A 13,646-nucleotide genomic window follows, 5' to 3' on the forward strand; every position below is an offset into this window, starting at 1 on the left:
GGTTAGTCTGGCTAAGGGTTTATCTATCTTGTTGATTTTCTCAAAACCAGGTCCTGGTTTGGTGCATTTTTTGTTTAGTTCTTTTTGCTTCCACTTGGTTGATTTCAGCCCTGAGTTTGATTATTTCCTGACATCTACTCCTCTTGGGTGAATTTACTTCCTTTTGTTCTAGAGCTTTTAGGTGTGCTGTAAAGCTGTGAATGTATGCTCACTCCAGCTTTTTGGAGGCACTCAGAGCTATGAGTTTTCCTCTTAGGACTGCTTTCATTGTGTCCTGTTTATGTAACCAGTCTGCTAGTCTATGTCTTTTTATTGGGGAATTGAGTCCAATGATATTAACAGATATTAATTAAAAGTCATTGTTGCTTCCTGTTATTTTTGTTGTAAGAGTTGGAATTCTGTACATGTGGCTATCATATGATGTCTTTAGGTTTGTTGAAAGATACTTTCTTGCTTTTTCTCGGGGTTAGTTCCCCTCTTTGTATTGGAGTTTTCCCTTTATTATCCTTTGAAGGGCTGGGTTTGTGGAAAGATATTGTGTTAATTTGGTTTTGTCATGGAATACCTTGGTTTCTCCATCTATGTTAATTGAGAGTTTTGCTGGGTATAATAGCCTAGGCTGGCACTTGGGTTCTCTTAGGGTCTATATGACATCTGCCCAGGATCATCAGTCTTTCATAGTCTCTGGGGAGAAGTCAGGTGTAATTCTGATAGGTCTGCCATTATATGTTACTTGACCTTTTTCCCTTACCGCTTTTAATATTCTTTCTTTGTTTTGTGCATTTGGTGTTTTGATGATATGTCAGGAGGAATTTCTTTTCTGGTCCAAAGTACTTGGAGCTCTTGTATGTTCATGGTCATCTCTTTCTTTAGGTTGGGGAAGTTTTCTTCTATAATTTTGGTGAAGATATTTCCTGGCCCTTTAAGTTGGAAATCTTCCTTCTCGTATACACATATTATCCTTAAGTTTGGTCTTCTCATTGTGTCCTGGATTTCCTGGATGTTTTGGGTTAGGGTTTTTTTGCATTTCACATTTTCTTTCATTGTTGTGTCAATGTTTCCTATGATGTCTTATGCACCTGCAATTCTCTTTTCTATCTTTTGTATTCTGTTGGTTATGCTTGTATCAATGGCTCCTGACTTCTTTCCTAGTTTTTCTATTTCCAGAGTGGTCTCCCTTTGTCGTTTCTTTATTGTTTCTACTCCCATTTTTAGATCATGGATGGTTCTATTCAATTTTTTCACCTGATTGGATGTGTTCTCCTGTATTTCTTTAAAGGGTTTATTTATTTCCTTCTTATAGTCCTCCATCATCATCATGAGAAGTGACTTAAATCCATATCTTGCTTCTGTGGTATGATGGTGTACCCAGGACTTGCTATGGTAGGAGAGTTTGGTACTGATGATGCCAAGTAACCTTGGTTTCTGTTGCTTCTGTTCTTAGCTTGCCTCCTGCCATCTGATTATCTCAAGTACTCACTGCCCTCAATATATCTGATTGGAGCCTGTCCTTCCTGTAACCCCAGTTGATTCAGAACTCCTCAGAGTCTAGCTTCTTCTGTAACCTGGTGATTCTGGGATCCTGTGAACCTGAGATTCTGGGTGTGTCAGAGTTCTTGGTAGTCAAGCTTCCTCTGAGACCCTGAGATCATGGTGTGACCAAGCTCCTGGGATCCTGGGATTCTGGAATCCTAAGATCCTGAGCTTGTTACAGTGCCTGGAAGTGGTACCTCCACTAGGGACCATGGGGCTGTCTGCTGTGTTTGAAACCAAGGTAGACCAGCACTGACCAGAAGGAACCCAAGCTGATGGTCAGGATGGGCTCCTGTGTGTCCTTGCTCCTGCTGTCACAAGCCACTCATGATTATTTTGGAATAGATGTTGCATTCAACTCACCAGTGATCCTAGATCCTGGGTATATTAGGGCGCCTGCTGTGTGGGAAGTTCTTTGGTGACCGTGGGGACTGTCCACTGAATTCTCACCCAAGGTGGCCCAGGGCTGGTGCCAACCAGAAGGCCTAAATTGTATATTTTAACTTTTCATCCATGAAATGAGAATGGTGATTTTACACAAACTTATATGTTATGTGCATCAGATGATATACGTTCTGAAAATGTGTAGCATAGTGATGACTACAGTGAAAGTCCTAAAGAAACATGAAATGGTTGGCTTGGTTCTCAGAGTAAGCATTCAGTTACACAGCCCATCAGTCTCTCAGAGGATTTAGAAGAAAAGGGGAATGATCAAACTAGTAAAAGTATTATTACAAATATAGAAATAATAAATAAGAATATTTCTAAAATACAGTTTGAAAGAGTAATAATTTAAAGGTCACTATAGTATCAAGACCATATTCTATCTAGTTGGGAAATGTGCATAAGATTAGCAGTGAAATAATTTTATTCTGTGAATGCTAGAAAGGCCAGTTTTCACACAAGCATATTAGATCCTTCTAAAATTGATGGATAATGAGTACTTCCAGCACAGCGTGTGAAGTAAACTGTTATAACATGTGCACTCAGAAACTTTGGGTCAGAGCAAAGGAGAGTTCAGTAAGCAGACTAGCTCTATTTTTTTTCTCAAACATACTATCCTACATTTTAATAAAATATCATTTTGCTCATTGATAGACACTGGTTTTATTGTATGAGCATAGAATGCAGTGGATAAGTAGTGTTGCTCTCCCAAGCAATAGCAACCATGGCTAGGGGATGCTTTACTTGTAAAAGTAGCAATTGTCGTAATCTAACAGGGATATTCAAAAGCAGGGAAAATACTCAAGAAGAGCAATGTGCTGATGTATTAAAGTACACTGTTGCCTAAACATTGTGTCAAAGAAATATAGAAGGCTATCCTTCTCAGCATTCCTGCAACCAGAAGTTCACCATGCTTATTCTCGAGATCCATGCCAGAGAGCTGGAGAGATGGCTCACTGGTTAAGAGCACTGACTGCTCTTCCAGAGGTCCTGAGTTCACCACATGGTGGCTCACAGTAATGGGATCTGGTGCCCTCTTCTGGTGTGCCTGAAGATAACAACAATGTACTCATACATAAAATACATAATCTACATAAAATAAATAATCTTTTAAAAAATCAAAACCATCCACACCAGAGAAATATTTGACTCCTGTAGGAATCCCACTGTAAAGTAGAATTCTGCGTCACAAAAGATCTCTTCTGAGCTTCAGTGCCCAGCAGTGCGTCCACTGGCATCTATGAGGTCCTAGAACCCACACTTCATGAATAAGGATGTCTCAAAGGTTGTTGAGCACATCAATAACACTATTGCACTTGCTCTGGTTAGCAAGAAACAGAATGTAGTGGAACAAGAGAAAATTGACCAACTGATGATTGAGATGGGTGGTGCTCAGGATGAATCTAAATTTGGTGCAAATGCCATCCTGAGCCAGAGTGGCTCTGGCTGTCTGCAAATCTGGTCCTGTGGAAAGCGGGGAACCCCTTTACCCTCACATTGCTGACTTAGCTGGCAACCCTGAAGTCATTCTGCTGGTCTCGGCTTTCAATGTGATCAATGGCATTACTCATACAGGCAACTGGTCTTGCAAGAGCATGACTCTGACTGTAGAGGTATCCTGTTTCTGAGAAGCTATGGAGCAGAGGTTTACTACAACCTGTAGAATGTCATCAAGGAGAAGTGGAGGAAGGACTCATCAATATGGATAATGAAGGGAGATTTTTCCATCTAACATCCTGGAAAACAAAGAAGCCTGGAGCTGCTGAAGACTGCAATTGCAAAGGCCAGCTACACTAAGCAGGTTATCATCGGCATGGATGTAGCTGCCTCTACAGTTCTACAAGTTTGGCAAGTATGACCTGGACTTCAAGTCTCCAGATGACTCCAGCAGGCTGACCTGTACAAGTCCTTCATCTAGAAGTATGCAGTGGTGGTGACTGAAGACTCCTTTGACCAGGATGACTGGGAAGCTTGGCAGAAGTTCTCAGCTAGTGCAGGCATCCTGGTGGTAGAGGATGATCTCACAGTAACCAATCCTAAATGGATTGCAAAGGATGTGGGAAAGAAGTTCTGTAACTGCCTCCTGCTCGAAGTAAACTAGATCAGCTCTGTGACTGAGTGTATGCAGGCATGTAAGTTTGCCCAGCCCAATGGCTGGGGCATCATGGTGTCCCATTGATCTAGGGAGACTGAGGATACTTTTATCATTGACCTGGTTGAGGGGAATGGGACTCTGCACTGGGCAGATCAAGACTGATGCCAATTGCCTGATCAAGTACAATCAGATCTGTAGAATTGAAGAAGAGCTAGCAGCAAAGCCAGGTTTGCTGGCAGGTCCTTCAGGAGTCCCCTGGCCAAGTAAAATATGGACTGGAGATCCCTCAAGCCACCAGCTGCTGAGGTCTTCTCTGTTCCTGATGTCACCAAGGATGCTCAAGAGCAGTCCAGTGCTTGTCCCTCCTATGTCACTGCTTCCTTAGGTGTCCAAAGTCACACCTGATCACCTGAAGCATTGCTTGAGACCCCAGCTTTGTAATCATATAATTGGTCTGAATCATTGTTTCTGTCACCTGACTTCCCAGTTAGTGTCTGGAGCCCTCAGAACTTCAGTATAATACCTAGGGTGGCCACCCTCAAGACCCCTCCTCCAGTGGTTTCCATACAAAATAAAAGCAGTACAACCCCCAGCCCCTAAAAAGAAAGAAATATAGAAGGGAAGCAGCCACAGGTTATTAAATTGGACATGTATACACTACAGGAGTTGTTGAGTTTTCTCCATCAACAAGATGGGGCAATTTAATACTTGGTTGGCAGTTCACATTTGCAAAGGAAGTTTTTGAATGTGATTCTTAGCAATCTTCAAGCACAGATGGAACTGATTATGGGCTTTCAGTACTTGAATCATTGGGTTGGACAGGTATGCTGACTGACAGAAATGACACTCAGTTGTTTCATTTGTAAGCACAGATTTTAGGCTTTCTTTAATATAAAAGAATTCTGTCAGGCACGTATTATATAAAGCAAAGTGAAGCAGTCTGCCCCAACATGTCACTTCAACCTGAGTATATACTCAGTTATACTCTACCAATGTGTCAACACCTCTGACTGGAAACTTTTCATCACAGGTGAATGTTGTTGAGCTGTCTGATTATTGCAATAAATTTAAGGGAGATATGTGCAAAGAACTGATCCCAACAACAAAAGTATGTGTGGAAGCAAAATGATGCTCATCTCAGAGGGACTAAGAGAGCATTTGTTCTATGTCACAGAGCAGTGCCATGGGACACAGAGTCAGGTTGCTCTCAACTATGAGTTTCAATACAGAAGCAGTTACATGAAGTATTCACAGTCATGTCACATCATCAGCAACAATCAAGACAATTCCCTAATAAGTGGAAGGAACACCATGCAGGCGGTTGCCCACACACAGAAGTGTGTGTTACAGCTATTATCAAATACTTTTAGCTTTGGGGTTGGTAGAAGCAAATGGTGTATGAATACATTCCAAATTTTTATCTGAAGGTTGAAAAGATATTAGGTCCGACACAGAGAGAGACTGTAAATGGCCATGAAGGAGACTACCACAACTTGGTTCTAAATTTGTAACATTCTAACTTCGAAGAATAACCAAATTGTGATCAGCCTTTCAACTTTAGGGAATATTTAAATAGGCATGGATTCAATTTTTGTATGTTGTGATAATTTTTCAACATATTGAAACTATGGTTATGATAAGAGTAACTTATTTGTAACATAAAATGCAACACTGGGGATTAACACTGCACTGACAATAATTCAGATTAATACTTAATTATAATTAATGGGATAGGAATAGCACTACCATTCAATATTCTCACACCACCCCTGCCTACCTCCTTCTATCTAATGCCTATTTCTGCTCTCTTGATTCATGGAATGCCAGCTTTATTTCCTCTGACTACGGGGTTATTATCTTCACTTATATTACCTTGACAGTAGATTTAATTAAAAATATAAATCACCTTAGTCAACTGAAATCTTTAGAGCATTTCAGAAATACTTTCATTTTCTTATTATGCTAATCAATATTTTTCTCTTGTGTTTGAAAATCACTTTCTAGGTTAGATTTTGTTATTTCTTTCAATAGTAATAGATAGGTACATATGCTCAATATCTAGTAAAGTGTTCTTAAAGTAAAAGCCAATTTTAATTATGTGGGACTTTATGTGTTTGTGTGAATGTGTAGAATGATATAATAATACATCAGTAATATTTCAGAGGTTACAAATACTTGATGAAAAAATACTTGCGTTTTGTGAATAGCAAGTTTCTAAATGTTAACTTTCTTTTTCTAATCTTGTCTAATCCCATGAGCTCCAAATAGTGTTTAAACTTTTTTAAGTTGCTTAGACTTTTTACTATAAACTTACTCAGACTTTTTAGCTATACTCTAATAACTTTTACATTGGCAATGACCACTGCTATCATGTAGTATACTGAGAAATTAGGACTCAGTCTTATGCACTCAATTTTCTTTGAGTACATGTGATGAGCCAGCCTGCTTTAAAGGCATCTTATAGTAAACACAAGTGGCTTCTTCCTTGTTTATGATTAAATCTCTGTTTCTTAAGGATTGGACTGTGCCCCTCCCTGTAACCTTAACTACAAATGGTTCTATACTACCTTTCGGGGGAAATGGCAATCATGCCTTTGTTTCAAAAAAGTTCTTGTAACAACCCTGCAACCTTTGTTTCACAAGGTTGACATTACTACCTTGTTATGGCTACTTTGCTATGCTTCTCCTGTAACCCTGCTTATTTGCCTGCCAAACCCCCTCTTTGGAAGCCCAGAGCTGTAAAACCCTTCTCTTGCCCAGGTCCAATGCTGACATCTTAAAACCCCCCTTAGGTGGAGGAAGTCCATGTACACAAATAAAAAGCTTGCTTTAATTACTTGCAAACTTTAATTAATTTTGCCGTGATAGTTTGGATTGGTGTTCACTATCCTCACATGTTCAGATTAACACTTGATCAAGCACTTATTTAGAATTGATAGATTTTTGCATCGGATTGTATCCGTCAATTTCTTTCAGTTATGGTGTGGAAATGGGAGTTTTATTGAAGCTGTGTGTCAATGTGGAAATGTGCTTACTGTCAGAGGAAGTACCACGATGCCTGATGTAAGTCATTATTTGAAAGATAATGTTTGTGTAAGCCTGCTATATTACTTTTTGGTTTTTTTTTTGTTTGTTTGTTTGTTTTTGGTGCCTCAGCTTTATCCACCATGAAATAGGAAAATTAACTTATTTTGCAAGGCTTCTATGAGGTTTGAAGGCATTAACAGATGTAGTCCAATGAAAATAATGCTACATATTAGTAAATAATTAAGATCTGTTAAATTGCATGATGGTTATCACAATTCTTGCAGAAGAGTTAGATGTGATTTCTATTATTCCACTACTATAGAAACTGAAGTCTGGGGAACTTGGTCCTCACTCTGTCTAATGTAAGTAAGCATTTGAAAGTTTAAATAGCATAAATATAAAAATGCTTTGGAAAACATGAATCACAATATAAATATAAATTTTGAGTGATTATTTTAGCAAAAAGAACAAAAAATTCTAACAAAGAGGTATTAGCTAAATATGTAGACAGTGAAGAGAGAATCCTTAAGAAACAGAGTTTCGGTTATGGACAAGACTCCCCTCACCAAAGAGAGAGAAACTATGCCCTGGGTCTCCCACAGCAAAGATGCTACTGGATCCAACAGTTAAAATATCTTTAATCTGACACTGGCTTATGTCAATCAGAAGCCATTAGAAACCAATTCTATTCTGTAATCAACTACATATTCTTTAATGAAAATACTAAATAATCTAAACACAATTAATTCAAATTTTGTGGGGGCTATCACCTTTAATATTAATCAAGTTTTCCACGTACATGAGGCATTTTCTGAGATTTCTTATTCTTTCCACTTCCCTGGAGGAAAAGTTGAATGAAGATTAGCTAAAAATTCTGTCATTCAATGCAGAGTGCTTTCGTACTTTTTTTTTAAAGTATAGAATAGAGTTTTTATTCAGGGCATGGGGAGGGGAGTCAAGAGGGTAGTAGAGGCAGAGAGAGGCAGGGAGAGAGTAGAGAAGTAGAAGCTGGCCATGAGCTTGTGGAGAGAGAGGGAGGAAGGGAATGGAGAGAGAGGAGCAGCAGAACGTAAGAGCACTTTCATACTCTGACACACGTGGTTTGGGTTTACTTCTTTCACTGAATAAAATGACCTCGTCAGCTGACTTAAGAAGTACATTTTTCTCTGTGTACCTCCTACTTATTATGTTTTTTTTTAAAATGCATTTGGCTCCTGTGCTGAAAAATATTACCCAGTTAACTCCATGATAATAGTAGTGATTTCCAGGAGAGGCTCTGTGGATCCTTCCCTCTGTAATTTGCTAGCTGTTTCTGACAACCCCTCACAATGGCTGTAATCAGTGTAGTGATTTTTTTTCTGTGAACTGTGCCCTGACCTGCCCATCACTGCTTCACTTCACATGGTTTAAAGTACTGCGATACTTTTCTAAGTTTGCTATTGATTGCAATTAGTCAGCTTTTTAAAATTATTGTCTGAATTTTACTTAATTTGCATTTAAAGAGGCTATAAACATGAGCCAACATTTTCACTTTTTTATGAGCAAGAAATACAAAATTGCAGAGTTTTGTAACTGTTGTACATGCTAGAGGTTATTAAACAACAACAAAATAAATACAGGAGGAATTGTTTTGTTGGAGACCAGGCTCCCTTGGGGAGTCCCTTAAAAGACATAGTTACTCATTCTCTTTCATGGCCACAAATTTTACAATTGGCTAAGTAGTGACAGTGAAGGAAATCAAACTATGTAAATCTCAGTGGCTTGCACTACAGAGTCTGACTATCAAATGCACTCTCCATGAGGTTCTGAGGTTATGACTGTTACCATCCTACTGAGCTTCTGTTTGTTTGTTTGTTTGTTTGTTTGTTTTTGTTTTTCGACACAGGGTTTTTCTGTATAGCCCTGGCTGTCCTGGAACTCACTTTGTAGACCAGGCTGGCCTCAAACTCAGAAATCTGCCTGCCTCTGCCTCCCTAGTGCTGGGATTAAAAGAGTGTGCCACCACACCCAGCCACTGTTACCATCCTAACTAGCAAGAGTGGTGCCTGTTCTATAGTTGATGCTTAGTAGGGGTTTTGAATGAATAGCAAATGAATGAATGAGTGACTTATATCCTCTCATGTACATGCATGTACTCTCTGTTGTGTTTTACTTGTTTTCTAAGTCATCCACATAATAGGGTTAAAGCTATATTAAAGAGACTCAAGATTGCAACTGAATTATCATTCCTAAAATCTGCAAGAATGAAAGCCTTGTGCTGCAGAGAGGCACTGGCAGACATTCATCTCACTACCTTGTTCCAGTTTCAGTGGTGATGTAAGACTCCAGAGAGCCTTAACTTATAGGAGACCCCCCGCCCAAGTGAACAATGAGAAGCAGGGAATTGATGCAAAAGCAAGAGGAATTTTATTGTTCCAGCATGCTGAGGTCATCCTGCACAGGAAGGAGAGAGAGAATGGCCAAGCACAGCTGGTTCGGTGAGTTTTTATACAGTTTTCAGAGCAGTAGCCATTAGACACAATGTGATTGGCAGAACAATGTGACTTTTAAACTGATTAGTCTTTAGGGAATAAGGTGGAAAGGACTTTCCTTGTCTGTAGGTGACCAATGCTCTGGGCTTCCCCCATCCCGAGGTGGCCAATGGTCAGTCACCCCCAGTCTCCGACCTGTGGTCTGAGGAATGTAGTTATACTTTCCCTTCTGGAAGGGAGGGGTGCCTATGTGCTATATGATCTTTCTCTTCCAGGATGGAAGGGGTCTGGTGGAATTTTCCAAAAACCCTGAACCTACCTCCTCAATGGCCTGAAGTAGAGGAAACCTTAAGGAAAAGCATCTGCCTTAGTGTTTGCTGCATTGTTACAAACTTTGCCTGTAGAAAGCCTTAATCATGGAAACAGGAAATCTTTGAATTCACTGGAGATCCTACAGAGACTAGGAAAGATGCTTTATAAATGCACACTACCATGTTGTGCCTATGCGTGGACCTTTGGCCTCTGGAAAGCTTACTCTTATAAAAGAACACTAAAGTCTTTTCATGGACTAAGAATAGGAACATTTGGACCAGCTACTGTTCCCTGTTCCTTTCTTCCCTATACCAACAATAGCATGACACAACAGAGACACTGACACAGTTGATAAGCCCCTTAGGGCTCATGGGTGTTTGGTTTACTTACAGATGATTAAAAACAGGCAAAATGTTCAAGTTTCCTGGATGATTGCAACTCAACCTTTTAAGTATAGCTGACATGTAGCTGAAATTACAAAGAGGGACTACGTTGAGAAAGACATGTGGATCTGTACAGGTATCTCATGAATAAAGCTCTTGTCAAACATTATGAGGATCTGTGTCCAAACTTCCAGAACCCATGTAAAAGCTGGGCAAGGTAAAGCACATCTGTAATCCCAGTGTGCACAGTGAGATGGAAGACAGAGGCAGGAGCATTCCTGGAAGCTCACAGACAAGATAGCCTGTCATGCACAGCATTGAAAAACAAGGGACCCTAATCTAAAGCAAGGTAGAAGGTGAGGATGACTCCACCTCTGTCTCTGTACTAGCTCTCTACAGGCATGTATAGGCCACTTCTTTAAGACCCCACACCCTAAACACACACATATCAATTATAGAACATATAAGAGGTTATCAGTTCTAAATAATTATTCAACCTCTCAGAAAGATAATTTACTGTCATTTACTGAATGTGTTGTAAATATGCATGCTATCTTCTAACTAGAACAGAAATCAGACCAAGAAATTTTAAAAACAAGATATGTTTCTATAGGTGCTGACAAAATATAGCATATTCAGAGTAGGGAATGCCAACATATTAAGCCTTCTTTTCAGTCTTTTAATAAATGACTAGTGTTTAATGTAAGCATTCCTAGAATTTTCGATGTTTGTTGATTTGTTTGTTTACTGAGACAAGGTCTTACTTTATAGCTCTGGCTGGCTTGAAACTCAGAGATATATCTGCCCCTGCTTCCCAGGTGCTGGGGTTAAGGTATGTGCCACATGCCCAGCATTCGTAAGAGTTTTTAATAGAAAGTAAAACAAACAAACAAACAAACAAATACAGTTACTCAATGATTTCTCATATATTTCAAAGCAATACATATCAATGCAATGCAAATTAGTATGTTGAAAGTTATGTCCACATATGCACTTGTGGAAGCCAGATATTTATATCAGCTAGTATTGACTTTATCTTATTGGTTTATTTTTTTCTTTTCTTTTCTTTCTTTTCTTTTCTTTTCTTTTCTTTTCTTTTCTTTTCTTTTCTTTACTTTTGGTCTTTGAGACAGTGTTGTGTTTTTCTAAAAGAAAAGGAGAGAATGAATATGTTTGGTGAATGTATAGTCAGGTATGGGGAACAGAGGTGCATCCAAGGCCCCAAACTAATCCATCCCTTTCACATGAGAAACCAACCACATGAAGATATAGTATAGAATAGAGTTTATTCAAGGCAGGGGAAGGGAGTTGAGAGGATTGTAGAGACAGAGAAAGGCAGAGAGAGTGGATGGGTAGATGCTGGCCATGAGCACATGGAGAGAGGGGGAAGGGTTATGGGGAGAGGGAGGAAAAGAGGAGAGAACAGAGTGGGGAGCAAGCAGGCAAGAGAGCAAGAGAGAGCAGGGGGAGGGCGGAGGGGGAAGCAGTTCCTGTTATAGTGAGTCAGGTAACTCTGGGGTGTAGCTTAGACAAATTGCTAACAGCCAGGAGTTCTCACTGAACCTGAAGTAAGCCCTAAGGACACTTCTGTCTCCCTCTCACATCCAGTCCTGAGGTGACAGGCACATGCCACCACTTCTGACCTTTAAAGAGTGTCCAGCAGTCAGAACTCAGAGGAACACATTTCAGTGAGCAGCACCCAGGTTTAAATGCTCACAAGTGGCCTGTAACTCTGGGGCATGCAATATCCTCTTCTGGCTTCCACAAGTAGCAACATACACATATGAATACCCATGAAGACTTACACATAAATAGAAATAAAATAGCTCTTTCTCATCGATTTTCTGTTACACACTGCACAGTGTAATGACATGCCAAGCAAATGACAGAGAAAGGATAACTCTGGAATGTACTACTATTTTTACAGTCACTTCCTGTCACAAAGAATAGATATTTATCTCTATTATTATACCAGTCAGGATACTTTCATTTATTTCACTTATGTCAATCACCATGAAAACAGAGGGATGATGGTGACAGTTTAGTAGGCACCCTCTATCTATGTGGAACTAAAAATAAATCCATATCAAGTTGCCAAACTGAATGACCTTGCTGTCCAGTGGCAAAGATAAGGTATAAAATATTATTTGACAATGTAATTCTAACTAAGGAAGGGAGTGTAGTAAATATCAAATAATGGCATACCAAGAACTCAATAAGACTCCACACACTGACAGGGTGAGACAAGAGACTGAAATACAGAGCCTACAGATCAGGGGTGGGCATCATAGAAGTAGCAGTTATGTTCCACCTGCAAATAGGGACAGAGACAGGAAGGGATATTATTTCATATGGACATTAGAAGAAGACAGGGGTGTGGGCATGTGAACCAAACCAAAAGTCAAGAATGCATGAGACAGAAAAGTGCCAATGAGGCTACTTATTATGAATAGAACTGTAGCAAAAAGTCTCTGAACAGATCTAGAATATTTCTGTAAAATTGGTTTGGGGAAATAAACTTTGTAGATTTATTTAATTTCCAAAAATACACAGCACCTTCACATGCTCTCCATATCCATGTGGCAACATGTTTCAACAATGGTTTCTACTTAGCAGACCATCTTATATCCAATATCATATTGGATGTCTGCACCAACCCTGTGAGGGGCATTCTTATTATAATCACATGGAAATAAACAGAGTGAGGTTTCCAGCGTTGCAGCTTAGCTTCGTGAAACTAGAAGATGCCTCAATATAGATGTGAATATGGGTATGACCTGAATGGAGTATTCACCCAACCTTAACTATCAGAAAACAACTGATGCTTGATTGTGATCACATGACAGACACATACCATGTTTTCATATAGTGTTAAAAAATTAGTGTTTTGAATGGACAAAAGTGGTCTCACACTATGAATAGAAGAGATTTTTGATTATATGTTGATTGTTGTTTTCAGTAGGAGAGTGGTTTATTTGCAATATTTTCTATATTTAGTATACACTACATATAAATTTTCATCTAGATTTCTCTGGAAATGTTATAATTTCTTTCTATGTCATTCTTACATTAAAATTTAATAGGATGTTTCAGCTTTTTCTAATGGAGTCATAATATCTCAGTGATGTGCAGAAAGCAGTTGTTCCTTGTTGAGTATGAAAGCTCCACCACTGGCACATGTGTTCATCCACTTGATTGCCGAAGGGCAGTATTGGTTTGAGAGGCAGTGAAATGGACAGGCAGCCTACAACGCCCAATTGACATTTAACAGTGAAATTTAGCTCATATCATAATCATTAAAATTACCATGGTCTCAGTGACGGAGAGTCATGAAGCAAGCTGCTGAGCTCTGGAGTCTATAAAGGGTTACTTAGGAGTCAA

General features: G+C 39.4%; 1 protein-coding gene and 1 pseudogene across 38 annotated transcripts in view; both read left to right on the forward strand.

The window, feature by feature from the left end:
* Nrxn1 (neurexin 1) overlaps positions 1 to 13,646 on the forward strand; it is a 1,038,549-nt gene that overhangs the window by 295,504 nt on the left and 729,399 nt on the right. The window contains exons 1-2 of one of the 38 annotated variants that reach the window (XM_085832829.1): positions 7,062 to 7,135; positions 9,403 to 9,576. The exons of 36 other annotated variants lie outside the window; for them this stretch is intronic. In XM_085832829.1, coding sequence (XP_085688955.1) covers positions 9,468 to 9,576 — 109 coding nt within the window. In that variant the 5' untranslated portion in view covers positions 7,062 to 7,135; positions 9,403 to 9,467. Of the gene's footprint in view, positions 1 to 7,061; positions 7,136 to 9,402; positions 9,577 to 13,646 lie in introns of those variants that run through there. One more of the 38 variants, XM_085832832.1, reaches the window with a different exon arrangement.
* LOC110284086 (alpha-enolase pseudogene) lies at positions 3,121 to 4,339 on the forward strand (annotated as a pseudogene).

Source organism: Mus caroli, unplaced genomic scaffold (genome assembly GCF_978045245.1).
Source record: "Mus caroli unplaced genomic scaffold, Mus_caroli_1 scaffold_18, whole genome shotgun sequence".
Lineage (NCBI taxonomy): Eukaryota > Metazoa > Chordata > Mammalia > Rodentia > Muridae > Mus > Mus caroli.